Raw genomic sequence first — 27,643 nt, 5'->3', positions numbered from 1 at the left:
CCCTGTCAATGATGAGGTATCAGTAGCGGGTCGATCGCTCGAGGGTAAAATACATCGGACATATATGTGGCAGGCCCGCGCAGCCGGGCGCAAAATCGTGTGTATCTCTCGCGCAGGGGTATCGAGGTCCGCGTCGTGTACGCTATACGCGTGGGTACGGGCAAATGTGGCGCAACTACGGCGACCCCGAGTCAAAGTAGGGGTGGTTGAGGGCGCGCTTTGCCGAGATGCGGTGGGCGGGGTCGTACACGAGCATCTGGGCGAGGAGGTCGATGCCGTCGTCGTCGAGCGCCGTGACCGTCCCCTTGAGGTCGTGCGGGTGCCATTGCGGGAAGGTGGGCTTGTAGTCCGGGAGGCTGCGTACGCCGGGCCAGATCGTCTCGTCTGGCGTGCCGAGGAGGCGGAAGATGCGGAAGATTTCGTCGATCTCCGAGTCGCCGGGGAAGAGGGGCTGGCGCATCGCCATCTCGGCGAAGATGCAGCCGACTGACCACATGTCGATGGCCGTCGAGTAGTGGCGCGAGCCGAGGAGCACCTCGGGCGCGCGGTACCACAGCGTCACGACCTGGTGTTAGCGCCACAGCGGCGGGACTCACCTCGTGCGTGTACGTCCGCAGGGGGATGCCGAAGGCGCGGGCGAGGCCGAAGTCGGCCAGCTTGAGATTGCCCTCCTTGTTAATGAGGAGGTTCTGAGGCTTGAGGTCGCGGTGCAGCACGCGGTGCGCGTGGCAGTAGTACAAGCCCTTGACGAGCTGGTAGCAGAACTTCTGTGCGGGTGTCAGCGGAGGTTTGGGGCGGCAAGGCTACGCCACGGGCAGACGAGAGAACACACCTTGACCATCCCCGGGCCGAGGCCGTCCTTGTCGCCGATCGAGTCCATGTACCGCTTCAGGTCGAGGTCAAGGAACTCGAAGACGAGGTAGAGCTTGGCGTCCGAGTGGACGATGTCGAGGAGCCTGGCATCAGCAGGGTGTGTGGGGGTGCCAACAGCGACGAAGTGTGTATCGTCGCCACCCAGGGGCCGACTGTGGGTACAGGAAGAGTGCGCCATCACCGCTGGACCGCGCGTGATTTGTCTTGCGCGCGGCATGGAGGAACAAGCAAGTGCGCAAACTACCCATCGCTCCTCCCCCATGTTAGTTCTGCAGCGTCTGGAGATGTGCGCATATCTCAGTCAGGCAGGATGCAGCGTGCCGCTATGCCAATACCGACCGCTGTTTGCACACAAGCCTCGCCTCGCACACGCCACTTACTTGACAATGTTGTCGTCCTTGCTCAACTCCTTGAGCAATGAGATCTCGCGGATCGAGGTGCTGGGCACGCCCTCGTCCTCAGCCTCAAGCCGGATCTTCTTGAGCGCGACATAAGTTCCTGTCCGGATATCGCGCGCCTTGTACACGACGCCGTACGTGCCTGCAGTACCGAGCGGCGGGAGTGCGGCGAGAGAGGGAGAGGCAGGGACGGCGGCAGCGGGCGCGGAGAGTGAATGAGGGAGGAGTACGTGTCAGCATGCGCCCAGCACACAGCGTGCATGCTTACCTTCGCCAACCTTCTCGAGTTTGGTGTAGTGGTCGAGGGACATGATGGGGCGCGGAGGTGGAGCCGGTGCTGGGCCAGCAGAGCAGTCGAGGGCGGTGGCAGGAGTGTGGAGAGTGTGTCGAGCGTGTCGAGTGTGTCGAGTGTGTCGAGTGTGTCGAGGTCGAGGTCTGGGTCACTCGATTAGGCGGGTCGTGGAGTAGATGTTGCGGCGTGATACGAGTGGAGATGTGATCGTGTTGTGCGCGGCAAGTTGGCTTGCGGTTGTGTTGACGTCCCTGGCCCTGGACGCGTCTCGCTCCGTGCCACACCCACTAACGCCGCCACGTGGAGTACACGCGACGGCGGAAGCATACATGAACCCCTCCACCCGATGTCAATTGACATCATGTAGAAATTTCGGTTTCAACCACCACACAACGCACTAGCAATGGAGAGGCAGCTCACGGCCCCGCTGCGCATCGAGCCCCTTGGCCCTCCGACTAAGATCAGCACCAAGCAGACGTACACGCACCTCGCGCAGTTCGTGGACCACCTCGCGCCGTCGCCTGCGCGGACGCAGCTCGAGCGGCTCGCGGACGCGCTCGGCGTCGAAGTGGGCGCGATTGCCGCGTCCGAGGGCGAGGCGCGGGAGAAGAAACGCGAGGCAGAGCGCGCGGCGGCGCGCGCGGAGCGGCGCAGGACGCGGGAGGCTGTGCGCGTTGCTGAGGCTGAAGCCGAGGCCAAGGCCGACAAGGACGCCCTCGAGGCTGCTATTGAGGGCGAGGAGGCGCCGGAGGACGAGGGCGAGGAGATGGGAGAAAACTTTGGTGACGGGCCGACTATGGACGACCGGGGGGACGTCGAGTATGGCGACGTGCCGGAAGACGACGAGGACGAGCCGGATAATGAGACGCAGCCGATGGACGAGGACTAGGGCAGGAAGGTAGTCTCGGCAAGCGCAGTATGCGCGACAACATTTGCATACAACATCGACACGATACCCAGCACGACACCGTCACCCGGCTCCAGACTCCACACCCTCCCCTGCGACATCCTATGCGACTTCTTCGGCGGCGTCGCCCCAGCAAGGCCCGCGCCCCTCTCCCCGCATGTCGAGGATTTTGAAGAATCCGCACCCCTTCATATCGCCCGTCCGTGATGGCGCCTGGCATTGCCAGAAGTACACCATGTCGTCGTCTACTACGCCGTTCGACACCGTCCCTGAAGCTCGCTGGACACCGAGGGCGGACCGCGCTTTGCCGCGCTGGTCGGCACGCAAGAGGCTTCTGTAAGCTTGTAGGGATATGTACGTACGTGGGGAGGCCGCATTTACAGTGTGGTGTACCGATGCGCGTGCCCGAAGGTTCGGGGTGGAAGTCTGGCAATCAGCGAGATCGCAAGGGAAGCTGACCATCACGGTAGAATCTGCCATCAGCACAACCCGAACACACGGGCATACCGGAAAGTGATATTGATGCGGGATGTGTACGCGGTCTGCTCCTCCACAGGAATAGAGTTACCGTCCGTGTCCCACCCTATTCGAAACGTGTCGAGCGCGCGCTGAGGAGGAATTCTGCCGTCAGCTCTGCAACGCGTCCGAGGTTGCGCACGTATGCTTGTACCGTTCCTGACACCCGGGAGTCATGAGCACGAGCGAGTTGTTCCCAAGGGTCACCTCGTACGTGCGCGGAGGCTCGTCCGGGGCGAACGCCGGATCGGCGGTGTTCACAGCTCGGAGGCGGAACGCGCGGGGCGTGCCGAGCGACAGGCTCGCGATGGTGGGGTATGGCCCCAAGTCTACGTCAGTTAGAAATTCATTCGAGCTCACAGGTCATCTGGTCAGAGTGGAATCCGACACTGAGTTAGCTATGCACTGACAGACAGCTTACGTCGCTTGAGCGCCGTCGTAGCGGTTCGCTGCGCATGCGTTGGCCCTCCATCGTCCTTTGAACTCGAGGGGAAAGCGGGGTACGCTGTCCAAGTAGGCGTTCACTGCGTCCTCGACCATACTGGCAGCCTTCTCCAAGCAGGGCGGGTAAGGCTGCTGTCAGCTCTCGCCTTGGTGCACAAATCACCTTTGCCTCAGTCCGTTGCCCGTTATAGAAATACGTGCTCGTTCCATCACGCCCCCAATGCTCCCCAGCGCGCGCATACCCCGTTGCCTGGTGATTGCTCTCGACCTCGCGGCCGGCGATAAAGAGCTTGTTCCGCCCCCAAGCGGGAGACTCGGCCATCATCTCGTGGAAGAGCTGCGCTGCGAATGACGGGGACAGGGGCGAAGGAAGGAGGGCAAGCGGCAGTCCGGCGGCAGCGACGGCGGCGGGTGTGGCGAGATACACCGGGCCGCGGATGGGCTTTGGCTTCTCCGGCTTGTCGGGCTGATGCTGAGGGCGTGAGAGGAGAGCAGCCCAGCCGGCGGCGGAGGCGTCGCGGTCCACTGGTGGGGAGGGGGCAGGCGTGCGTTTCGAGGGGGAGGGCGAGGCTTTGGATGGCGCAGGGGAAGATGAGTTTGGGGAGCGAGATGGCGGACCAACATGCGACGGAGCATCGGGCTTGGGCGCCTTGAACCACTGCTCCAGCCCGCCTCCGTTCGCCTTGCTTCGGGCCCGCTTGGGCTGCCAGCTCACCGACGCCGAGTCACCTTGCAAGCTCAACTCGGCGCCCCCGCCCACAAGCAGCAGCTCGGCCGCCGCCGCTACATCCCCCTTGGCGCGGTGGAGCGCACTGACACACGCGTCGGTACTGAACGGCGCGGGGTCGAGGAGGGCGAGGAGGGAAGCGAGGGCGGCGTCGAGGGAGTCGGCGTCGAGCCAGCTATCAGAGTCGGCCTTGCGCTTGCTCATATCCAAGGAGGAGAGGAAGACGAGATGCATTCACTCGAGACATTCTCGAAATGGGTTAGTCAACCTGGGGACCCCAGCGGATGTCGCCGCATTGTCTCCGCGTCGTCGATCGGCGCGTCCTCGCGACCGACACCGCCACCCCCCGAGTAGACGGAGCGGAGATTGATTCAAGACGTCTGAGAGCCGCATGCCATCGCCACGCCGCTCTATCTCACCTGTCGGATCTCCGCTCTACTCGGTGTCATTGTCCTCCCTGTCAGTGGCGGCGCACGCTCCTTGCTCTCGGACCCAGCGGCCCGTCGATCAGGATTTTGGGCGCTCGATTTCACGCGCCAGGCACAGGACCCTTGGGACAGCCATGTCCACCTTGGCGTTCACCTTCTCCGACTCATCTTTCCATCTCCTCCTCCTCCATCTCCACTCTCACAATGACTCCCTTCGCCGTCCTCCTCCTCGCTGCGCTGGCGCACGCACACGGCGACCACGCTGCAGCCATCCAGTCGCGCGCAGACGATGAGTCCTTGTCTTACGCTGAGCGGCATGTGAGTCGTCTAGTTGCCGGGCCTCGATCTCGGATCTCCGAGGTGCGGCGGTGTTCGCCACTGCGATGGAGTTCGCGACCGCTTCGCTTCGATCCAGCCAGCCTGCTTGAGGTCGCTCACACCAGATGGCCGCAGAGCACCACATCGAGTCGTTTGACGAGCCAGCTTTCTTCAAGCTCCACGACCTCGACCTCGACGGCTTCTGGGACCGGGACGAGATCGCAGCCATCTACGGGTTGCGGCACCACAGCGTCGCGAGCCCCAAGAATGACAAGCATGACAAGGCGTTCGAGGAGCGCGTCGTGACAGCCGTACTGGAGAAGCTCGACGCGGACGGAGACGGTGAGTTGCTACTCTCGGAAGGCCACGCATGCTCCCGCACCCTTCCCCCCTGCCCTCTTCCCTCGGCGGAGCACCAGCTTTGGCACCCAACGACACCGCTGACCTCAGGCAAAGTCTCACTAGACGAGTTCAAGACGGGCGGACACGCAAGTCTGCCCGTCATGGGCGACTTCAAGGACCTGGGCCACCACTACGACGAGGAGAGCGAGTACTTCCTGCACCACGAGGAGCTGTATCACTCGACGCCCGAGACACAGACGGACGAGAGCTACAACCATCCCGAGGACATCGCGCACTTCAAGCACCACGAGCACATTGAGGCGGAGGAAGATGCGCGCGAGCGCAAGTTCGAGGGCTTGGCGGCCGACGCCGACTTGACGGACGAGCACAAGGTGTTCGACCCGCTCGAGGCCGCGGCGCATGCGCCTGGCGACGGGCCCGAGGCGTACGCCAAAGCCGGGCAAGGGCCAGACGTGGGCGGCGGGCAGACGTGGGACAAGCAGACGCAGGAGGGCGGCGCGGGCGCAGACCAGACGGAGAGCCAGGGGACGCCACAGGAAGGAGCTGCGAAGCCCGTCGAGGTTCACGCCGGCAACGCAAACGCCGAGGGATACCAGCAGGCTCGGTTCCGTGACGCGCGCGCTGCACGCAAGGTGCCTCCGCGCCGGTTGGGGCCTGATGCTGGCCAGCACAAGCACCGCGCGAGTGCCGAGGAGCGGGCGCGGGCCGACGCACCTTACAGTGAGTTCTAACGAGGGCGGGGGAGGAATGGAGAGGCGGAGGATGTGGTGTGATCCGCAGGGCATAAGGGCGGAGTCGCATTTTATTCCCTATCGATGTGCTGAGCAGCGCAATGCTGACCCCCAAGAGTTCAAGATGCGCGGCGGTCTGCGGTCGGACGAGTTCTAGATAGTGACATGCATTGCTCCTACATCTATGCGCGCGAGAATATCCGCCCGATAATCAGCGGGGCAATGTACTCGCCCGGCCCTCCGCTCGGGAGCAGGGTGCAGCCAGCGATGCCGGCGTCAAGCCAGGCGTCGGCGGCGAGGCGGCCTATGACAAATGTGTAGACCCAGCACCATAACCTCCCTGGTGTGCCGCGCACACGCTTGCCCGTCACGGCCTTGAACGTGACTTCGAGGGCGCACCCGACGCCCGAGAGGAGGAAGAAGGCCCACAGCGCGCCCGTAGCGGGCACGGGGTCCATACTAAGCTCGCCGAGGACGTGGAGGAGGCCGGAGAATACAAAGACCAGCGGGAAGAGGAGGAGAGGAGTATTCGGCAGTCCGACGAGCCGCAGCGCCGTCGCCGCGAGGAGGATAAACTGGTGCCGGAAGACTTGGTGCCACCTCCGCCCCCAAAGGTCGATGATCGAGTCGGCGCGCCACGGCGCGTCAAACAAGTCCACGTCCCAGCTCTGCACCTCCCACCCAGCGCAGAGGAAGACGACCGCGAAGACATGGTATCCGAGATTGAGGCCCTGCCAAATCACGATCGGGACGCACGCTTCGATGCACACGGCCAACAGGCCGGGGGGGACGCGGAACGCGACACGCCCGCCCAAGAGGTCCGGGAGGGCGGTGAACGGCGTGTGGCGCACGAAACGCTCCAGCGTCCCCGCGCCGCCGGGGACGAGCTCAGGCCCCGTGTGCCGCAAGAACGCGAGGAACGTGTCCAGCACGCAGTAGTGCGTCGCGGCGTGCAGGATATGCCTGGCGACCGCGCCGGGGCGGGAGGCAGGGCGTGTGCTCCAGAGGCGGCGGAGGCGCGAGGGTTGCGGCGCGGCGCGCGCACGCGCGGTGTGCGCGTGCGGCGTCTGCGGGCGTGACGGCGCCGGCGACGGCGACGGCGAAATGCTCTCCTTCACGGCTTCGTTGAAGTTCTCCGAGTGGCTGCGTTTGCGCGCGATGCGCGCGCGCCGCGCGCTGTGCGTTGGCGGCCGCAGCGGGCTTTCGGGCGGCACGAGGTGGCGGAGGTAGCTTGCGAGCACGGGCTTCTCGATCTCGCTGTTCGGCGGGCCTGCCATGTCGTCGATACCGACGCTGCCGAGACAGAGCATGCGTGCGTTGCAGCAGATGTCGAAGGCGGCGCGCCAGCGCGGGCGGCTGGGCCATGGGTCAACGACGCGGTCGTGCAGCAGCGCAAATTCCAGCGCTTTCAAGAGGACGTGGAGGAGGGCGACGGTGAAGCCGCAATTGAACGCGTTGAATTCTGGATCTGGGGTCAGCGCATCGGCGACGTGGACGCACTGAAAAATCGGTAGCTCATCCACGCTTTAATGAGTCCCGCGGCTGCTGCGCCGCCTGCCGCTCGCCGCGCTGCTCGCACGGCGTCCGTTTGTGGCCCCAAGAGCAAGTAAGCTTGTACGTAGAACGGGATGAATGGGAGGATGGCGTATGCGAGGAGGACGCGTGCATCCCATGAGAGAGGGGACGCATTGAGCGCCTTGAAGTGTACCCGCGAGAGCGGGTAGGAGAAAAAGAAGCGGGACGGCCACCACCTCCCAGACGAGGAGGAGAGGCCGAAGCCACGGGCTATGGTGGTCGAGACGCGTGCCCCGAGATCAGACATGGGCTGTGATGGAAATTGGAGCTCTAAATCGAGAGGTGGATGAGATGAGCCGTTGCAAGTTGGAGGGGCGGCGCTGGCCGATGACGTCGTGACGCCAGGTACGAGGCGGGAAACGGGCAGGTACGGCACGTGTATCTGGCTTGAATGTCGAGATGTCGAGGCAATTGCAGGCAATCTCAGAAATCCTGCACTTGTCATGTACGCGTGTGCCTTTCAATATTCTGAATAGGAGGCACGACGCGCCACGATTGTGGTGTCGAGCGCAACGCCAAGCCAGCTAGATCCCGGTAGAACATATCGCAGGCCACAGCCCACCGCGACGACATCTTCTCCAACACTGCCTATTCCTACTCTTCGCTCTTCGCTTTCCCTCATAAGACCATGCTCCTCACCCACGCATCGCGCTCAGACCACACTGCACAGAACAAGGGACGGGCACTACCAGCTCGCGCTGGCGCGAGGCATACCGCGGACCCTTATGGACAAGGCGACTTCGGCCGTGCTGACCTGCTACTACTGCCTCTGACTCTGACTCTCGCATTGTCCATCTCACTCCTCACATATATTCGGGCATGCGCCGATTCCGCGTGCGTCGGCGCCTGGCAACATGACTCGCTCACGCCAGGTCGCGATCATGGGCTCGGGCGGGGTGGGGAAGAGCGCGATCGTGCTGCGGTTCATGAACGGCGAATTTTTGGACATGTACGTAGCAGCTGGGTGTCGCTGATGCGAGGTACGACCCGACGAGTGAGTTGAAAAGCGGCGGGGACAGGGACGGAGAGAAATGAGAACAAAGGAGTCCGGCGGGGCACGTGCATTGGCTTGTGGCTTGGGACCTGGGCGGATTGGTGGCTCAAGGCCATGGCTCACGCCAGTCGAGGACAGCTACCGCAAGCAGTTTGATGTCGACGGCCAGCCGTGCGTGCTCGACATCCTCGATACGGCGGGGACGGACCAGTATTTGACGTTCAACGACCTGTTTATCCGCGACAGCCACGGGTTAGTGCTCGTCTTCTCGCTTACGCAGCGCGATACGCTCGAGGACTTGTATCGCGTAAGGCAGGATATTGAGCGCCTCAAGGCGAGCGAGGGGCAGCATGTGCCGATGGTCATTGTCGGGAGTGAGTGGCGGAAGGAGTGAAGGGAGGCGGTCGGCAGCGGCGGAGTCTACAGCACGCTGACACCAGACAAAACCGACCTTGAGCTCTATCACGACGTACGCGGCGTTGAGGGGATGAAGCTTGCCGCCGACGCCGGGTGCGAGTACATCGAGACAAGCGCGCGGCACAACACCAACATTGATGATGTCTTCGCCGCCGTTGTGCGCCAGATCCGCATCCATCCCCTCCTCGAGCGCCGGCCGTATCGGCATCGACGGCGGCCGAAGTGTGTCATACTGTAGCGGCCAACGTACGCTTGTACTGTACTATAAAATGCATATGCTGTCTAATACTTGTGCCCGTTTGCCTTCTCAGGCTCGGGCTCAGATGGAGGCTCTTGTTGTCAGCAGAGTGTCACGGGAGGGGCATGTGGACGCACCGATACATGTCCGCGTGACAAACTTGAGGACCTCGTCGATGAGAATGACGGGCGCTGAAATGACGATCACGGCCTTCCATTCCGCCCAGCAGAGCGGAGTGACACCAAAGAGGGAGGCAAGGAAGGGCACGTAAAGTATGGCGAAGTGCAGAATCATGCTGAGCACGATCGCGCCGATGAGGTACGGGTTGGCCCAGAGGGGAAGGGAGAGCAGGCTCTCGTTCTCCGAGAGCGAGTTGCACGCGTTGAACATCTCAATCACGACGAGAATCGACAGCGACATCGTGGCACCGTGGCGCGCGGCCGACGAGCCAGCTGTGAAAATGCCGCAGTCGAGGTGCGAGTACAGAGCGCCGCATTTGTGGAAGTGGGTCTGGTGTCAGAGAGAAGGTATAAAAGTTTGAGATGTGGCACTTACCAGCTCGTAGAAGGTGACCTGCGGGCCGCCCTCGTAGAACATGAACCACCACGCGTAGCCAAAGACAGTTGCAGCGCCGACATACGTTCCGATAATGAGGTAGCGGAGGAACAGCCAGCGCCCAATCAGCGGGTCATCGGCGTTGCGTGGCTTGGTGCGCATGATCTGGCTGTCGGCCGGGTTGAAGCCGAGCGCGATGGCCGGCCCACCGTCCGTGACGAGGTTGACAAACACTGGGGTGAGCTACCGCATGCGTGTGACTTACGAAGCTGAATCGGCGTGAGAGCCTCTGGCATGTCGAGAAGCACCGTGAGGAAAATTGACACGACCTCGCCGATGTTGGACGAGATGAGGTACCGGATAAACTGCTTAGTGTTGTTGTAGATAGCACGGCCCTCCTCGACAGCGCGCTCAATTGTGGCAAAGTTGTCCGTGGCGAGCACCATGTCGGCGGCGAGCTTAGCGACATCAGTGCCAGAGCCCATCGCAATACCAATGTCGGCCTTCTTGAGCGCCGGCGCGTCGTTGACACCGTCGCCTGTCATCGCGACGACAAGCCCCAAACCCTGGAGCAGGTCGACGAGCTGCTGCTTGTGGTTTGGCTCGGTGCGCGAGAAAAGGCTTGCGCGCTGGACGGCCGCGATCTTCTCCTCGTGGCTCAACGCATCAAGCTCCCGTCCGGTGTAGCTCTTGCCCGTCAGGTCCTCGTCGCGCTCAAACACGCCAATGTCGCGGCAGATCGTCTCGGCCGTGTTCTTGTTGTCGCCCGTGATCACAATCGTCCGAATACCCGCTGTGCGGCACTTAGCGATCGCTTCGCGTACCTCAGGACGCGGAGGGTCGAGCATGCCCACGAGACCAACGAATACCATGTCCTGCTCAAAGCGCACATAGTCCTCCGCGCGGTCCGTTTTATAGTGCGACACATCCCCGTCGTTCTCGCTGACATACGCGAGCGCGAGGGTACGCAGCCCGCGCCGCCCGTAGTCGAGCTGCACGTCGTCCAGGCGCTCGCGCATGGTGTCGCTCAGTGCGACCTCGCCCGAGGGGAGGAGCACCCTGGCGCATCTATCGATGACAGACTCAGGCGCGCCTTTGACGAGGAGCGACACGGCGCCATTCGACCGGGTGAGCACACTCATCGACTTGCGGTCGCGCGAGAACTCAAACGTGAGGAGGCGCTCAATAGACCCCTCATAGTTTTGGTTGACGGCCATGACGCGCTGCCTTGGGTCCATGTCCGCAAGTGTCTGGTTCCAGCGCTCGTCGACGCCGCCCAGCTTCTCGACCAGCACCTTCATCGCCGCCTCGGTGGGCTCGCCGACAGCCGTGTACGAGTCAGAGTCGGCGTGGTACGCGACACGGGCGTCGTTGCACATTGCGCAGATCTCCACGAGCTTGTCGACTGGCGCGGTGCGCACGACCGCCCGCTCAGCAGGGCGCCCATCGAGCGTCGTAATCGCACCCACAGGCTCGTACGTCGTGCCGCTGACATTGTACTCGGCAAAAGTCTTCTCAGAGGCCGCAGTGAGGAAGCGCGCTACGCTCATGTTGTTGGTCGTAAGTGTACCAGTCTTGTCCGAGCAAATGACGTTGGTGCAGCCAAGCGTCTCGACGGAAGGCAAATTGCGTACAATCGCGCCACGTTTGGCCATCTTCTTGGTCCCAAGGGCAAGGCATGCGGTAATGACAGCGGCCAGACCCTCAGGGATGGCCGCGACCGCAAGCGCCACGGCAATCTTGAGGTAGTAGATCGCACCCTTGAGCCATCCGCGGTGGCTCGAGTCGCCGAAATGCCGGATGTTGACGAGCCAAACAAGTACACAGATCACGGAGATGACCTTGGCGAGTTGGTCGCCGAAGTCATCGAGCTTGCGCTTGAGCGGTGTCTTCTCGTCCTCATCGTCGGCGCTAATGCTTTGGTGGATTGAGCCCAGCGCGGTCCGCTCGCCAGTGAGCACGACGAGCGCGTGCGCCGCGCCGTTCACAACAGTCGTGCCGGCGAAGAGCATGTTGACCTGGTCCTGCTTGACCGCCGCGTCGTCCTTGACGGCGCCATCGGTCTTGGGAACACTCATGCTTTCGCCGGTAAGCATGGCTTGGTCGACGCGGAAGCTGCTGCTGGAGAACGAGAGGATGCGACAATCGGCGGGGATGCGGTCGCCGACGTGCACCGACACGACGTCGCCGGGCACGAGCGCCGAAGCGGGGACACGTACCACCTGACCATCGCGCAAAACCTGCGCCTCGTCAGGCGAATACTCGCGCAGCGCATCGATTGCCTTCTCCGCGTTCGTTTCCTGAATTACACCGACAGCGGCGTTTGCGACGAGGATAAGGAGGATGACGAGGGGCTCAACGAACGCCGTCAACCACGACCCGCCAATCTGCTCGGCATCTTCAAACAGCGCAAGGACGAAGGAGACGACAGCCGAGCCGAGGAGGATGAGCACCAGCTGATCCTCGAATTGTGCGAGGATGAGAGAAAGGAGTGATTTGGGGGCCTGCTCTGGGAGCACTGGTGTCAGCTCACGCAGCATATGCCAGCTCACCGTTCTCGCCGTATAGTTCACGATTGTGACGGACTTGTTCTGTGGTGAGGCCGGATTTAGGGTTTGTGCCGTAGTGCGCGAGCGCATCGGCGGGCGAAAGTGTCCAAGCCCGGTCGAGCATGTTGTGGAAGCTGCGATGGGAGAGCCAGATGCCGAAAGAGACCAAGAGATAAGAACAAGGCTTTACAGCGCGCGGCCTGGGATGTCGCGCTGTGCAAGCGTTAAGCCAGCAGAGGGAGGAAAGAGTGTAGTGGACGATTGAGTAAGCGTCAAGAGAGGAGATGGGGGGAATGAACGTGTTGCTGCGCTGTCAACTGCCGAAAAAGGGTATTTCCGGCGACATCCGGCCTGCCGCCACCCAAATATTGCCACCCATCGGCGCCGCACGAGGGAGGGTTGAATAAGCGCCACGTGCCGTGCAAGGCCCAACCTCCACTTCGGCTGGACGCGTTTCGAGCTGTCAACTCGGACGGAGCCCAGCATTGTCCAGCGACCGTCATCCAATTCTACTCTTCAACACGTCGCCGTCGTCGGAGGGAGAGGACAAGATGCCCCCCTCAGTCCTCTTCCACTGCGCGCATCAAGATACGCCTCATGCTCCTCTGCCTCCCGCTTACGCCTCCTCCTTCTCCGCCTTCTCTCCCCTCGACACCCTCTACTTCTGCGAGGAATGTGACGCGATCCGGTGTGACCAGTGTGTCGTTGTCGAGGTGGCCAGCTACTACTGCCCAAGCTGTCTCTTCGACGTGCCCTCGCACAATGTGCGGACCGACAAGAACAGGTGAGCTATCAGTTGTACGCGCTGATAGGGAGATGCGCACGGTCCTGCTTCCAGTGTCCCCAGTGCTCCAGCGGGCTCGCAACCATAGCATCGGAGGCGTCCAAAGATGTCAAGTCAGAGGAGCGGACCGGCGGCGCGCCGTATTTTCTCATCTGTGCGGCGTGCAAGTGGTCCAGCACGGAGATTGGGTGGCTATTTGACAAGCCTTCTGGTTTGGCAGGTGGGGGAGGTGCGGAAATGCGCTGACCATAGGGCAAAGCGAGAGACAATTTTCGCAATCCGAGCTAGTGCAGGGCGAGTACGATAGTCTCAAGGACTCGCTCGAGAAGTACATGGCCCAGTCGGCACCACCTCCCCCGGCCCAATCGACCACCACGTCCAAGGAGAAGCGGCTTTCGCACCAACGCACTCCATCGCGCCATCTAGCGCAGATTGCTGCCTCGCGCGCTTTGGGCCGTGATGTTCCAGGACTCCCACCTTTGAAGTCGGCTGCACGTAAGGCGCGACTCCGACGGGAGGAAGGTGACAAAGGCGGTTCGGCGCGCGACGAGATGCCCCCATACGTTGCCAAGGGGTCATGGCGGGACACAGGCCTGGAGCGAGGTCTTGCGGACGTGGACGCGATGCGCGAGATGGACAGTGAGGATATTGTGGTTCTCGAGAGGCGATGGGCGAATGCTTGGGACCCGGAGCGTCTGGCGAAGTGAGCCCCAATCAGTCCGATGTCACTGCTGACATACAGAAAGGCCATTCCCTCCCGCGTGCCATTACAGACGCGGCAGATGAAGCGTTGCCCCTCCTGCCGTCACACTCTGGTGCAGCCGCAGCCGGACGCCAAATCAGTCCGCATGCCAATAAAGGTCGTTGCATTCAATTATCTTCCAACAGTTGAATTAGGCCGGCGTCGTCGGCGCATTTCTGAAGAACTGAACGAGGACGCGACGGACGAGGATCTGGAGCGGAAACGCCGTGAACGCCGACGAACTCGCCTGCCTGTTGGCCGTGAAGAGGATGAACCCATGGCGACGCCGTTGCAGGCCGGAGAGGTGGTGAGCAGCGTCTCTGTGCCCAAGGCTAATCTCAGTACTCGTTCCAGTTGGCATTCACAAATCCACTCTACGACCCAATTCAGATCCGGCTAGCAGCTGCACACCAGCCCAAGCCGCCAGTGCCTGCCAATCACCACATCTTTATTCCTACTGCGCACTTTGCAGTCGGCGCACTCAAGGATGCGTGGGCATATGATGAGGAAGACGAGGACGAGGGCGGTAGCGATGAGGGGCTGGGGGTGGGCGCTGATGCCGGTAAGGGGCGCATGAGCCTTGGAGCACACCGTCACCGCGGTCGCGAGACGGGGGTTGAGAAGAGAGGCAACGTTACCAAAGTTGGCATCGAGGTGGACGTGTACAAGGACGCGAGTGGACCAGTTGAGGTGAGTGTCTTAAGACCTATGGCGCGACACGCGACGGATCCGAAAATGGAAAGGTGGCGGGCGCGTGGGCGATTACGTTGTCCCTGGCTGAACCAAATAGTTTGACCTCGAGGTGCGGTTTACGTATCGGGCGGATGACGGGGAAGAGGGCAAGGATGGGACCAAGGCCGAGTACAAGACGTTTATGTTTTGGACTCGGGTGTGTGCGGGAGAGGTGTGTGAGTGATGTAGTGATAGAGTAGCAGGAGGATAGGTAGTCTTGTGCATGATGAAGAGGAGAGGAGAGGAGAGGAGGGGAGGGGAGGGAGGATAATAATTACGCGGGTAAGGTGAGTGGCTTATGGCGTGTTGAGAGTAATCAGGGCATTCCTCTAGTGGACTGTCTGCCTCCGCGCGCGGCATGACTTGCCCAGTCTCACCATAGCCCCTTGGATCCTTGGAAGAAAGGAGACGCGCCTCGGTCTACGTACTGTACATACATGCTCTCTCTCTCTCTCTCATTCTTGCTCTCTTCCTAACACTACTTCCATTTCCTCGACGCTTGTTCTCAACTCGCACGATCCTCAACTCTTACTCGTCTCATCCTCTTGGCCCTCGCTCACCCCTCCCCCCCCACCCGGGGCATCACGGTGGCTTTGCGCACTGACAATTTCCACCGTGAGCCGTGAGCTGCATGAACCCCGCCCTCCCTCTCTCCCTCGACCCTCGACCAATTCCACCAATTCGACGATCCCTGCCACCCCCTCCAACTCATCTCACAACATTACTGTACTGTAGTAGTCTACCTTGGCTCTCCCTCGCTCTCTAAGCAGCTAGCACCCAGCTACCTAGCTCGCTAGCTAGCTAGCTAGTTACCTAACTCAGCAGACATGCTCCCTCAACCGCGATCAGAGGGCACCCTCCTCATGTCCCCTTCCACTTCACAAGACGCCCTCTACTCGTCTTCTCGTAAGTTGCTACACTTGGCCTAAACGCTGCGCGCCCTCTGGCCCTCTGCTTGGTCCCCTCCCCTTGGCTTCTTCTTCGCGCGTCGCACCTCCCAAACTACCCACCCTCCCCTCCATCCCATCCGCACCTCTCTCTCTCTGCATTACCACATCGCTCACACTTTATCACTTCAGCTCTCTCAGAGTACTCTGCAACACTCCCAGAACAAGAAGCCCCCGACGAGGCTAGACGCTCAACCAGCGCATCCGAAGCTCTCCAGTACTACTGGTCGAGCTCGGCTGGCGAGCGCAACGGCTCCGTCGGCTCCAATCTAGGCTTGTCCCCCATCGACACTTCTTCCTCCTCCGCTTCTCGCATCCTCGCATCACCATACTCCCTCTCCTCACCCAACCCCCTCGCACCGCTCGGCACCTCCCCCCTCATGAACAACAAAAGTGACGTGAGTCTTCGCGATCTAGTCGTCCAGGAGGAACACGCGCGCCTTGCCGGATCAAGCACGGCCGCCGACTTGCCTGACCCGCGCGGTGGTATGCCCCGCGATCACGAGGCCACCGCCGCCGGGCAGAGCAACCGTCGCATCCATCTCGTCTCGTACCCCAGCGACGGGAGCATCCCTCGCGCGTCCAACTCAAATCGCCCATCCAGTCGTGCTTCGAGCAATTCAGGCGAGAGCGAGTACTCGCTACCCGACGAGAGCGGGAGAGAAGAGCCAGTGCAGAGACCCATACCGCGCCGCACGTCGCCAATGTTGCAACAGCGGCCGCGTGGGCTCGTTGACGCCGAGGGGCGCCTTGACGTGTTGCTCGACCCCTCATTTGAGGAATGGGCGCACCAGCGTGCATGGGAAGGCGGCGACCACAGGAGCTCGAGTGCGCCTATCTCGCCATCGGAGGCCGCTGCACCTGGCGCCGCCTCTGGCCAGTGGCATTCACCAGGGGCGACTCTCCTCGACCGGCGGCGTGCTGTACGTACGCCATCACCATCCCGCGACCGCACGCCGCGCAACTCTGCAATGTCCGCGCGGTCGGGGTCACAAACGCCGCGCGCCTCGCTCCCTAAAAGCGGGCGGTTGCTGTTCGTCGCGCCGGCTGACGTGTCGCGAGGCTCGATCGATGCGTTGGAACGTGAAGCACGCGAGGCTAATGGCGTGGGTTTGGATACAACACGCGGCAGTCGCGTAGGTTTGTCCATTCTGGGCAAGGAAGATCCAGAAATGCCTCACAGTGCGCCCGCGATCAAAACAGGTTTTGGCGACATCGGGCTCCCGGAAGCACGTCGTCCTACTTCACTCTTGCCGTCTGCGCACATGAACTCGCCATCAGAACGCAAGCTCAGCGCACCAAATGGGGATCCTGTGCTGGGTGCAAGACGAAGTCCAGAACCTCCACCTCGGAGTGAACTTCGTAAACAGTGAGTCGTTGCTGAGTCTGGGACCGGGGTCTGTGCATGCTAACCCTTTCTACAGGCCGACACGCACGCCAACGCCACCAGGCGGTCCCCTCGTCACTACCCCTACTTCATTATCTTCCCCAATCACCATGAACAACAACAACAACAACAACAACAATAACAACGTCGACCACGTCAAGCCGCTGCGACCATCAGGAGGTCTGCGTACTCACACGCTCCCCACTATCATCAACACGCCCAACACGCCTGTCACCTCGCCGCAGCAACCTGGACGGAGCGCCCGCGCCCCCTCGCCGCGGTCACACACCGCCCCTCTACCCAGCGAACGAGAGGGGTCACCAAAGCCGAGCATGCGCGAGTCGGGCACCATCCAGGACCTGACAAACATCCTTGGCGGGGCTATCGACGAGATTGGACTAATCGACTCGCGGGACACGCCGCCACCAAATGTTGGCGAGCCGCCCAAACATCGCGTGCCATTGACACTTTCACAGGTGCCCGTGCGCTCGGCCTCCAGCTATGCCAACGCTGTGCCCATTCACACACCCGAGCAGCAGTTCGCGCAACTCCCATCAGCCGGCACCTCGCATGGGACGTCGCCGACGGGGCGAGCTATGCTCGGCGCGAGCCCAATAGGTCTGGGCCTGATGAGCAGCGTAGGGGCCAGCGTGGCTGCCGCGGGTAACGCAGCAACCCAAAGGACAGGAAACGCTGTCCGCCACGTGCGCAAGGCGTCGTCGATACTGTCGCTGAGATCGAGCAACTACTCGCACCTTTCGCCAACAGCTTCGACGTTCTCACCAAGTTCTTTGCCCAACGCCGTGTTGTTTGGGAGTATTAAGCAGCTGAAGACGCCGAGGGATCGCGCGAGAGCGTACGAGCAGAGCACGGCCGAGCTTCAGCGGACAGAGTCGGGCCTGCGCGAGTGGCTTTATCACCGTGAGTTGCGCCACGCGGACTTTGGGCTGAGGATAGAACCTCCAGTGCGGCAGATGATGCCGCGGCCAAAGGCGCCTGGTCAGTCGGCATTAGGCTTCGGATTACGTGCGCCTGAGGAGACGCAGCGCATTGTGTCCGGTGGCTCCGAGTTCCCTATGAGAGCGGACGGATTCTCGTCCGCGGCGAAAGAGCTCTCGGTGAGAAACCTCGATCTCGCAGACGCCCCGACTGCACTTCCTTCAAACCTTCCCTACCCGCAGCTGCAGCAACACATCAAGGGGTCGAACAGCATGCAGAGTCTCACAAGCCTGTCATCATACAAGCCACAACCACGCGGCCTGGGTCGCGCCTTCGGCTTCCTCAAGCGGGACAAGGAGAATGCGTCGCTCGCGAGCCTCGGCCCGGCGAACCCACAGGCCTACGCGCCGAGCATGAGCGGCTCGAAGCGAGAGCTGCGCAGCATGCCCATCTCAGCGCCCTACTCGCCCGCGGCAGGCCGGAGCAGCCTCGACAGCCTCGACGGGCCGCGCCTCCAGCCGTCGCTTGGCGTGCCGCGGGGCCCGCGCGACGTACCTGGGCGAGTAAGCCAGGAGGCACAGCGCAGCTCGCTGGACAGGCAGCGCTCGCCGGCGCCAGGCCCCGGTGCGCCGGTGCACGGGCCGCACGGGGCATCGCCGCTCGCGCAGCGCGACCACAACGTCAGCGACGAGGAGGTGCGCGCCATGTCGGAGATGCTGCCGCACAGCGAGCGCGCGGTGCTACGTGCATATCTCCAGACGTACGGCGAGCCGAGCTATGCCCTGACGTGAGTTGGAGAGGGTTGAGTGTGCTGATCGCAGGGCGTACATCGAAGACGAGAAGAACGGGAGACTGATGCGGGCGTCGTGAGGAGTGGAGAAGTGTGAGCAGCAGCAGCAGCTGGAGCAGCAGCAGCAGCAGCAGTACATATTGGGTCATGCAGGGATGCCTTTGCACGGTTCACAATGGAATGGGTAATGAACAATCTCGAGGCTGTGGCTGGGGCTGGCAAGGCCTGGGTGACCGGGGTACGAACGCTCGCGAGCAAGATGGCAAGATCGAGCTGGCGAGCAAACAAGAGCGTGATGAACGTGTGCGCAGGGATGATGAAGATGCAAGTCTGTGCGGTGGCCCGTGCGCATCTCATCCTGATCTTGCCACCATCAAGAATCGACCTCGTCTCCTCCTTGTCTCCTTCTCCCTTCTTGTTCATTCGCCATCCTCATTCATCTTCAGCTCTGACCATGGCCTGCACGGAGCACTGCCGCGCCGCGCGCCCCCACGCCCACCCGCACCCGCACTCGCACTCGCACTCGCACTCGCACTCGCTCCTCCTCTCCCCCCCTCACTCCCACCCCTGCTGCGACACCCCGGCCCTTCGCCTCGAACGCGCCGTCGACACCAACCCCGTCGAGCCTACCACACCCATCTCGAACCCCAAGTCGGCCAAGTCAGACTCGGCCTCGCCCTCGCCCTCGAGTCGAGAGAGCAAGTCGAGTTCCAACAGAGACAAGCCGAACTCTGGCAGACCACGAGAAAGCAAGGCTAGCAGAGCGAGCGCGAGCAAGAACCTCACGCTGCATCTCCCTGCGTCTGGCCCCCGCTTCCCCAGCCCGCCCAGCGACGGCCTGTTCCCGGGCCTCTCGCCGCACCGAGAGGACGTCTCGCCTGGTCTTACTCCCCAGCCTCACTCTTATCACTCCCAACACTCGTACTCGCAGCACTCACACCACTCGCACCACGACCAGGCCCATTACTCCAGTCACTCACATCATTCTAACCACCACCCCAGCTACACCAGCCACACCAACAACACCAACGCCGCCAACAACTCCCTCTCCCCCCACCCACACAGCCACACCAACAGTCGCCCTCGCGCCCTCTCCGCGTCGACGCTCTACACGCCTACCCCGACGGCCACCCTGTTCCCGTCCACACCCCGCCATCGCACGATGAGCACGATCGCGCCTCAAACAAGCTCTGACGCAAGCCATACCCGCACCACTAAACGCTACTCCCAATCGGCGGTTGGACTAGGCGGCCCACCCACGTCCATGCCTCCGCCGTCCGCTATGCCTCCGCCCTCCGCTATGCCCCCTCCCTCAGCGGTCGGCTCGAGCGCCGGCAGGCACCACACGCGCGAACCCTCGGGACAGCGACACCGGACACCGTCAGTCGTCTCCGTCGGGCTCGGACATGCCCGCGAGCCCTCCGCAACAGTTTACCACACCCGCGAGTCGTCTGGCCAGCGATACTCGCGGGATTCGTCTCGCCGCGGCTCCGCCCAAGCCATGCCGATCCCCGTTGGCCGCCGTAACAGCACATATGGGTATTCCTTCGGAAGACGCGAGTCCATCGCCCTTCCTCCGCCCATAATCGACGACAAGTATTGGATCGAAGGCGACTTTGAGATCGTGACCAGCGACAGCGTGCGATTCCGCGTGCCAAGCTACTACTTGTTTGCGGCGAGGTAAGTTGTTCAAGTTTCAAGCCGGCATCGCTCACCCAGTGCAATCTTCCGTGAGGCAGACATCCTTGACCTCGACCACGGGCGAGACGATGTTGAGATGCTTAATGGTATGGACGACATCGATGGGCTCGAAGAGCGCGAGCCTCCTCCTCTCCCCGGCGTCGTACATGCGCGATACCTCCGCCTATCCGAGCCCACCGAAACAGCACCCGTCTTCCGGCTCTTCCTCAACTTTGTCAGCAGCGGACACCTCACAATCCCGGACGATGGGACGACACTAGACTCGCTTGAGCTCCTCCGCGCGCTCGTCCTCTTCCTGCGCAAGTACGAATGCGAAGGCACGCTGGCGCTCGTCCTCACTGTCCTGCGTGAGGCGGTACGCATGCCTTCCTCCGTCTCGCCCCTCGCTGCCTTCGTAGCGGGTGCATCAGCAGGCGACGCATTCACTTGCTCCGTCGCGCTGGACGTAACGGACTGGACATGGCGCATGATGGACCGGCACGACTTGCCGGCCGCGCCGGACGCGAACGTCTTCGACCCGCACCACATGCCTGTGTCGGTGTGGCAGCTCATTCCGCCCATGTACACCTGGGCGCTGACGACGGCGTGGAGCGGCGACGGGTCCAGTGTGGTGCGTAGGCTTGAGCGCAGTCCCAGCCCGGCTTGTGGGTGGGATGTGGGCAGCGCGGACTGTGCTGATGCTCAGAGACGGCGGGAGGACGAGTACGACGACAGCGCGGCGCGGCGGAGCGCCGTCGGCAGCCGGTGTGACAGCACGCTTGGGCGGCGCGTACATGCGTGGCAGCAGTGGCTATAGTGTATCATAATTGTGTTTGGTGTCTAGATGACGACTAGGTAACGATGTGAGACGGCGGGCGGTAAAGCTTGGATCCGCGACAAAGAGCTCCTCCCGCCAAGTTCTGAATATTTGGCGTTGTATGGAGTTCGTTGACGACCGTGGTCGAGCCCTCACGGAATACTCACGGAGTAGCTCCGGTAATGTCGAGGTGGACGAGCAATAATGCATTCCGTCCCGCCACACTGCCACAGCGGCAGCGCCCACCCTTGAGAAAGCATGCACTACATAAAGCTCACAGGACAACCCCCGTTCCCCGCTCGCGCCCTGGCATGCATACCACGCCTGCCTGCTGCCTGCTGCCAGGCATGGCACGCACGTGAGCGCGCGAGCGGCGAACGGCGCTGGCTTACAGCGCCGCCAGTCGTTTCTCGATCCAGCCTCTTCCCTGTGGCCAGTATCAATTTCCTCAAACGCCATGCGACCCGACCCAGACCATGTCGAACGGATGTCTCCTATTCTCGCGGACAACGGAACGAGTCCGGGTCCCGGGGACCATTGATGCGGTCGGAGTAGTCCTGAAACGACGTTCTGGTGCACTGGTGGTGGTTGACTTGCCTCAAGAGTCGGCCAGATATTGTTACTAAACCAGGCTCGCTTAACAAGTGTCACCAGCGCCTGATCACTCGGTCTGTCACTGGAGGTCGTGGTGAACTTGTTGCCTCGTGAATGGCCCGGATATCGCCAATGAAGCCGACGGCGTCCCTTCACATGGTGGACGCGCGCGATCGGTGATCAAAGAGGTGCACCGCCCTCCACGCCGATGCTGCCGTCCTCACCGCCCGGCGTCAGCACCAATCACTGCGCCCTCGCCATCTGGTAAACTTGTCCTCAACTAGCACATTAGTAGTCCCTATCATCCGTCTCAACACCGCGCTTGGCAGCGTCGCGCGTACCTGGGCCCCGGGAATGTCATCGCACACCCAATCGCAACCACCTCGCCCACAACAATGCGCCCAGGTCACCGACCGGGGATTCTACGGGCATCCATGGGGCCACAAGTCCGCCGGTGCCTCGCGGGCGGGGGCGTAGAGGTCGTGCTGCGGCTACTCAACGCGGTCGGTCGTATCGGCCAGGGGAACACATGGCGGCAACCACCGCCGACATCTGAGGTTGACGGCGCTGTAATCTGCGCCCGGTGTGCCAAACATCGGCGTCATCACCCACACCCATGGATATCGAGAGCTCACCGCCGGGGATATCGAGCGGGGACGTGACATCCGTCCACCCCGTAGATGTCGCCGAGTCACAATGTCCGCCGCTATACGCTCGCCGGTCGGCAATCTCACCATCAGAGCGTAACACGGCTCCGTCAGCCTAACAGCGCTCGGGTATTCCACATGACCAGTCTAAGAAACAAAGCAGAGCGATGCCCACCTCGATGACAAACATCCCGTAGCGGATCCGGAGCGGAGGAGGCGGAGGCGAGCGGTAATCGGCGGTGCTGAAAGGCCAACGAAGAGCCAACAAGAATCCGGCGTCAGTCTGAATGGAGCTCGGCAACCGATGCCAGGGATGCCATTGGGTGCTCCAAGCTGCTTAACCCCGCACGGGCATTCCCCGAGTGCCCCTCCCACGCCCTGGACATGGCGCCGGACCATCACCGGCCCCACATGTCACCCCACATGTCTGGTGGCACAGCCAAGCCATTCCGTGCCAGGCGCGCTTGCAACCATGGCCATGGTCGCCTCTTACGTTCATGCTCGCGTTTGGAGCTCTAGCAGATGACGAATGTTCCACCCATCGCCCCCACTAGGCCCTTCCGGCCGGGCAGAGGCTAGGTAACCGAGGTGGAGGCGACAGCTGCAGAGGATGCAGAGGTTGCAGAGGATGACACCGGCTCGCTCAGTCTCGCGTCTCATACCGGCTGCGACCGCCACATACGAATATACGACAGAGAAGTATAAATGGCTTGCCCCCAATTCTGAGAGACACCTGATCCCCCGACACTCACACCATGGGCGACTACGTAGACAAGAAGAACCCAGTGGAGAAGAGCACCATCGAGCACGACGACTATGTCGGCTCGGACGGCGACATCGAGCTCCAGGAGGTCAACACCAAGGCGATCATCCGCAAGTGGTGAGTAACAAATACGGCGTGGCAGGGGCGCACGTGGAGTGCGAGGCGCAGTAGCTCATAGCCAGCGACATTCGCATCATCCCCTGGGTGGCACTCCTCTACCTCTTGTCATTTTTGGACCGCACCAACATCGGAAATGCCAACATTTTCGGCCTGTCCACCGACCTTGGCCTCACTTCGACCGAGTATGGTGAGTTCATCTCTGTCTGAGCGCACGTGCAGTGTCCGGTCTGGTACAATCGCTAATTTCCAGCCATGTGTCTGGCCTTCTTCTTCATCTTCTACGTTCTCTTTGAAGTGCCGAGCAACATCGTCATGAAGGCCTGGCGGCCATCGATGTGGATCCCCATCATCATGATCGCATGGGGCGTCGTCATGGTCGGCATGGGCTTTGTGCGGAACTTTGAGGGCCTCCTCGCTGCCCGTATCATTCTCGGTGTCACTGAGGCGGGCCTGTTCCCCGGCATCGCCTTTTTCCTGACGCAGTGGTACCGCCGTTTCGAGATCTCGCTGCGTGTCGCTCTTTTCTTCTCGGCCGCCACGATCGCGGGTGCCTTCGGTGGCCTCCTCGCCCGTCTCATCAACCTTATGGACGGTGCAGCCGGATACGAGGGCTGGCGCTGGATCTTCATCCTCGAGGGCATCGCGACTGTTGTCGTTGCCATTGCTTCGTTCTGGATGATGCACGACTACCCGGACACCGCCAAGTTCCTGACCCCCGCCGAGCGCAAGGTCCTCCAGGAGCGTCTTCGCCTCGACACCGACGGCTGCTCGGGCGAGTACAAGAAGCGCTTCATCCGCGACGCATTCTTTGGTGAGTACTCTCCGCCACACGCCCAAACAACACTAACGTCCAGACTGGAAGTCGTGGTTCTTCGGCCTTGCCTTCTTCTCCGCCGTCGTGCCGCTGTACTGCTTCTCCCTCTTCTCCCCCACCATCATCAGGCAGCTCGGCTACACGGCCGGCATGGCACAGCTCATGTCGACGCCGCCGTACGTCGCTGCCTCGTTCATGACCATCTTTATCGGCTGGCTCTCGGACCGCCTCAAGACCCGTGCTCCCTTCATCATGATTTTCGGCCTCATCGGCGCCCTCGGCTACGGCCTCCTCCTCGCCAACGTCTCTACCGCCGTGTCGTACTTCGCCCTTTTCCTCGGCGCCTGCGGCATCTACCCCGCGTTCCCGATCATCGTCGCATGGGGTTCGAACAACTTTGGCGGCTCGCTCAAGAAGTCGGTCGCCACCGGCATCCTCATCTGCAGCGGTAACTCGGGTGGTGTCGCGTCCTCGTTCCTCTTCCCGGCCGAGGACGGCCCGCGCTTCAAGAAGGGCCACAGCGTGTGCATCGGCTTCTGCTGCCTGCTCTCGCTGACCGGCGTCTTCTGGTGGTTCTACGCTGGGTGGGCCAACAACCGCAAGGCCGCGCGCAACGCTGCCCGCGGGCGCGAGTGGACCGCTGAGGAGAAGCTCGAGCTCCAGGACGAGGGTGACCACGTCGACTGGTTCTTCTACACGCGTTAAAGATTAGATGAGAGGACGATAGCGGAGGGGACGGTAGATGGGTAGAGGGCAGCTGGGTCCGTAATTGTAGTGATGCTATTGTATGCAGACTTCGCCTCGATATGTGGGTTTCCTCGACGTCTGCCCCACTTTGTATCTCCCTCCACCTCCACCTCCACTTCTCCACACCTCCATAAATGTTGCTGGAACTGGCAGACCACTGATGGTCAGCATCGCCATCACCCGTCTTCTCATCATGTCCCGCGCAGTGCGGGCACTAAGACCCGCTTGTGCGCTGGCAGGCCCGTCCCGCCTCGCACTATCACCGCCGAAAGTCGCGGTAGCGGCACGGCGCTGGACCTCCTTCCTCCCCGCCGCTTCAGAACCTCTGAAGCGACGCCCCACAGCCAAAGCACGCTCGACGCCCGACACGCCCGCAAAGCCAAGAAAGCAGAAGAGCGCGCAGGAAATACCCGCCGCCCACGACCCAGCTGCGCCTCGCGCCGACCCGCCCTCCGCTCCACTCACCCTACGCCCGTACCAGACTGAGGCAATCGACGCGTGTCTCAGCGCGCTCGCGCGCGGATGCCGGCGCATCGGCGTCTCGTCGCCCACAGGCAGCGGCAAGACGACAATGTTCATGCACCTCATCCCGGCTGTGCCGGGGGTGGACGATGTCGCAGCCCACCGCCGGAAAGAGGGGAGGCCATTAGTTGGCGCGGGGCCAGGTGAGGGCCAAACTCTGATACTCGTAGGCTCCGTGGAGCTTGCGGAACAGGCGCTGGCTGTTGCGCGCCGCCTGCTGCCTGAATGGAGCGTGGAGCTCGAGCAGGCCAAGCATGTCGCCTCGGGGTTCGCTGATATGTGAGCTGCGTGGTATTGCTCGACTGAAGCCAGCACCGTCGCGACTTACCAGACACTTTCTAATCCTGTCCGTTTGCGCAAGTTCAACCCCGCGCGCTTCAAGCTTGTCATTGTAGACGAAGCTCACCACGCCGCCGCTAAATCGTATCTTCGGCTCTTACACTACTTCAACGCAGGCGTGTCGCTCCCGTCCGACGTCGACCCGTATGAGACGTAAGTCTCTGCAAATGTTGCTTGAGCTGTCGCTGACGGCAGTCTTGACGACTCTCCAGACGTTCCAATAGTGGGGTTTTCGGCGACATTCAGCCGACACGACACACTCGCGCTCTCGGCCGCGTTTGAGGAGATCGTGTTTCATCGCGATGTTGGAAACATGTTGGAGGAGGGATGGTGCGTTACTACTCCAGAACTTCACTGATCAAAGGCTGTCGCCCGTCAAGAGCACGGCGGTATATGCTGACTTGCAACTCGGCGATGTTGAAACAACGTCCACGGGCGAGTACGCAACAGCATCGCTTGCAAATCACGTCAACACGCCCGCAGTCAACCTTCTCATTGTGCGGACCTATCTCCATCGCGCAGGTAGGTTCGAGTTATAGTCACTGCAGGCTGCACACTGCTCCTGCACCCAGATGCACACACTCACCGCAGCCGACCGCCGCTCGACACTGGTCTTCGCCGTCAACCTGCAGCACGTGGCCGACCTCGTGGCGGCGTTTCGGACCGCCGGTGTCGACGCGCGCAGCATAACTTCCGCCATGCCCGCGGGAGCACGACGAGACGTCATGGAGGCGTTCCGTAATGGCGAGTTTCCCGTGCTCGTCAACTGCGAGGTACTCACCGAGGGCGCGGATGTGCCGGAGATTGACTGTGTCGTGCTCGCGCGCCCGACGCGAAGCAAGAATCTTCTGGCACAGATGGTAGGGCTTGAAAGCATTCACGCTGACGCCAGGTCGGGCGAGGACTCCGCCTCTCCCCCAGCACAGGGAAGCAGGACTGCTACCTCATCGACATCGCCGACAACATCTCGCGCGCAAGCGGCATGCTGGTCTCACCAACGCTTTTCGGCCTCACCCATGAGGAAGTGGCGGACGAGCGCGAACGGGCTGAAGCCAAGGCGGCGAGGGCGTCTGCAACGCCGGCCGTCTCCACGCCCACCAAAATCCGAATGGTGGACATATCGGACCCGTTCGCATTGAAGTCGCCTAAGCAAGTGCATATTCCGGCACTATCACACCTGTCCTGGGTGCATTGCGGGCAGGGCAAGCACGTTCTGGAACTCATGGGAAGCGGCCATCTCACCATTGAGCCCATCGACGACAAATGGAGCGTAAGCCTGACCCCGAAGCTGCCGCGCATCGGCGGTGTGCCGCGCCGAGGCAGCCCGTACGGTCGCGTCGTACAGCTCGCATACGCGGACGACGCGGAACGCGCCGTGCGCACAGCGGACGCGTACGTCGAGCGGCGCATGGCACGCAATAGCCTACAACAGTATGTGTCGACGACGGACGCGCTGATGGAGACTGAGCGAGTTTGCGCCGTGGCGGGCGCGCCCCGCGACCCAGAAGCAGATCAGTATGCTGCTCAAGATCAAGGGCATCAAAGGTGAAGGCGACGCACGGATCACGATCGGCGGGACGGCGATCGATGTGTCGTCGCTGACGGCGGGGCAGGTGAGTGGCATGTTACGACACGCAGAGGTCTGATCCCAGGTCGGGGCACTGGTATGTGCGGCGCAGCATGGGGGACTGGGCACGCGGAAGCGAGCGGAGGAGCGGGCGGCGGCGGCGGAGGCCAAGGCGGCGCGGAAAGCGGAGAGAGAACGGGCTGTGGCGGAGCGTAATTTGCGTCTGCCGGGAGAAGAGCGTTGATTATTTTTGTGTAGCATATTTCGGGAGATGTCTTGGAGATTTATCGATGGCCGTGATTCTGGGAAACTGCCGTACGCATTGGCGGCGCACGGCCTGTGATTACGCTGCAGATGCTTGGAATCCTTGGAAGATTTCTCTCCAGG

General features: G+C 62.0%; 13 protein-coding genes across 13 annotated transcripts; 9 read left to right on the top strand and 4 right to left on the bottom strand.

Annotated features, from left to right (window-relative positions):
• Positions 1-175: 175 nt before the first annotated feature.
• Positions 176-1,582, bottom strand: COLE_06030 (uncharacterized protein; the record flags this gene model as incomplete). Its single annotated transcript, XM_018425092.1, has 5 exons — positions 176-565; positions 597-767; positions 833-956; positions 1,254-1,413; positions 1,540-1,582. The coding sequence occupies 5 exons, from the start codon at positions 1,580-1,582 to the stop codon at positions 176-178; spliced, it is 888 nt and encodes a 295-aa protein (XP_018282496.1).
• Positions 1,583-1,966: 384 nt separating this feature from the next.
• Positions 1,967-2,452, top strand: COLE_06029 (uncharacterized protein; the record flags this gene model as incomplete). Its single annotated transcript, XM_018426314.2, has 1 exon — positions 1,967-2,452. The coding sequence occupies one exon, from the start codon at positions 1,967-1,969 to the stop codon at positions 2,450-2,452; it is 486 nt and encodes a 161-aa protein (XP_018282495.1).
• A 497-nt stretch (positions 2,453-2,949) lies between these two features.
• Positions 2,950-3,755, bottom strand: COLE_06028 (uncharacterized protein; the record flags this gene model as incomplete). The annotated part of the gene is made up of 5 exons (XM_018420151.1): positions 2,950-3,091; positions 3,129-3,315; positions 3,347-3,375; positions 3,408-3,562; positions 3,594-3,755. The coding sequence occupies 5 exons, from the start codon at positions 3,753-3,755 to the stop codon at positions 2,950-2,952; spliced, it is 675 nt and encodes a 224-aa protein (XP_018282494.1).
• Positions 3,756-4,789: 1,034 nt separating this feature from the next.
• Positions 4,790-6,154, top strand: COLE_06027 (uncharacterized protein; the record flags this gene model as incomplete). The annotated part of the gene is made up of 4 exons (XM_018421873.2): positions 4,790-4,903; positions 5,029-5,245; positions 5,354-5,986; positions 6,114-6,154. 4 exons carry the CDS (start codon positions 4,790-4,792, stop codon positions 6,152-6,154), a joined length of 1,005 nt encoding a protein of 334 aa, XP_018282493.1.
• A 25-nt stretch (positions 6,155-6,179) lies between these two features.
• COLE_06026 (uncharacterized protein) lies at positions 6,180-7,819 on the bottom strand (the record flags this gene model as incomplete). The annotated part of the gene is made up of 2 exons (XM_018427509.2): positions 6,180-7,465; positions 7,498-7,819. 2 exons carry the CDS (start codon positions 7,817-7,819, stop codon positions 6,180-6,182), a joined length of 1,608 nt encoding a protein of 535 aa, XP_018282492.1.
• A 572-nt stretch (positions 7,820-8,391) lies between these two features.
• Positions 8,392-9,221, top strand: COLE_06025 (uncharacterized protein; the record flags this gene model as incomplete). The annotated part of the gene is made up of 4 exons (XM_065626452.1): positions 8,392-8,406; positions 8,445-8,535; positions 8,695-8,940; positions 9,007-9,221. The coding sequence occupies 4 exons, from the start codon at positions 8,392-8,394 to the stop codon at positions 9,219-9,221; spliced, it is 567 nt and encodes a 188-aa protein (XP_065482263.1).
• Positions 9,222-9,265: 44 nt separating this feature from the next.
• Positions 9,266-12,449, bottom strand: COLE_06024 (uncharacterized protein; the record flags this gene model as incomplete). Its single annotated transcript, XM_018426313.2, has 5 exons — positions 9,266-9,315; positions 9,359-9,731; positions 9,777-10,009; positions 10,042-12,294; positions 12,329-12,449. The coding sequence occupies 5 exons, from the start codon at positions 12,447-12,449 to the stop codon at positions 9,266-9,268; spliced, it is 3,030 nt and encodes a 1,009-aa protein (XP_018282490.1).
• Positions 12,450-12,876: 427 nt separating this feature from the next.
• On the top strand, positions 12,877-14,767 carry COLE_06023 (uncharacterized protein; the record flags this gene model as incomplete). Its single annotated transcript, XM_018420647.2, has 6 exons — positions 12,877-13,109; positions 13,142-13,329; positions 13,362-13,812; positions 13,852-14,158; positions 14,194-14,541; positions 14,642-14,767. The coding sequence occupies 6 exons, from the start codon at positions 12,877-12,879 to the stop codon at positions 14,765-14,767; spliced, it is 1,653 nt and encodes a 550-aa protein (XP_018282489.1).
• Positions 14,768-15,410: 643 nt separating this feature from the next.
• COLE_06022 (uncharacterized protein) lies at positions 15,411-18,726 on the top strand (the record flags this gene model as incomplete). Its single annotated transcript, XM_018427508.2, has 5 exons — positions 15,411-15,489; positions 15,663-16,899; positions 16,955-17,838; positions 17,875-18,643; positions 18,678-18,726. The coding sequence occupies 5 exons, from the start codon at positions 15,411-15,413 to the stop codon at positions 18,724-18,726; spliced, it is 3,018 nt and encodes a 1,005-aa protein (XP_018282488.1).
• A 1,220-nt stretch (positions 18,727-19,946) lies between these two features.
• On the top strand, positions 19,947-20,330 carry COLE_06021 (uncharacterized protein; the record flags this gene model as incomplete). The annotated part of the gene is made up of 1 exon (XM_018421872.2): positions 19,947-20,330. One exon carries the CDS (start codon positions 19,947-19,949, stop codon positions 20,328-20,330), a length of 384 nt encoding a protein of 127 aa, XP_018282487.1.
• Positions 20,331-20,423: 93 nt separating this feature from the next.
• COLE_06020 (uncharacterized protein) lies at positions 20,424-21,143 on the top strand (the record flags this gene model as incomplete). Its single annotated transcript, XM_018427507.2, has 2 exons — positions 20,424-20,957; positions 21,033-21,143. 2 exons carry the CDS (start codon positions 20,424-20,426, stop codon positions 21,141-21,143), a joined length of 645 nt encoding a protein of 214 aa, XP_018282486.1.
• Positions 21,144-23,139: 1,996 nt separating this feature from the next.
• COLE_06019 (uncharacterized protein) lies at positions 23,140-24,786 on the top strand (the record flags this gene model as incomplete). The annotated part of the gene is made up of 4 exons (XM_018421871.2): positions 23,140-23,264; positions 23,330-23,454; positions 23,518-24,078; positions 24,122-24,786. 4 exons carry the CDS (start codon positions 23,140-23,142, stop codon positions 24,784-24,786), a joined length of 1,476 nt encoding a protein of 491 aa, XP_018282485.1.
• Positions 24,787-25,021: 235 nt separating this feature from the next.
• Positions 25,022-27,500, top strand: COLE_06018 (uncharacterized protein; the record flags this gene model as incomplete). The annotated part of the gene is made up of 8 exons (XM_018420646.2): positions 25,022-25,629; positions 25,663-25,842; positions 25,885-26,019; positions 26,054-26,211; positions 26,281-26,549; positions 26,582-27,120; positions 27,152-27,302; positions 27,342-27,500. 8 exons carry the CDS (start codon positions 25,022-25,024, stop codon positions 27,498-27,500), a joined length of 2,199 nt encoding a protein of 732 aa, XP_018282484.1.
• Between the last annotated feature and the right edge of the window lie 143 nt (positions 27,501-27,643).

This window comes from Cutaneotrichosporon oleaginosum, assembly GCF_008065305.1.
Source record: "Cutaneotrichosporon oleaginosum strain ATCC 20508 chromosome Unknown ATCC20508_contig05, whole genome shotgun sequence".
NCBI classification, from domain to species: domain Eukaryota; kingdom Fungi; phylum Basidiomycota; class Tremellomycetes; order Trichosporonales; family Trichosporonaceae; genus Cutaneotrichosporon; species Cutaneotrichosporon oleaginosum.
This window is presented reverse-complemented; position numbering and strand designations above follow the sequence as displayed.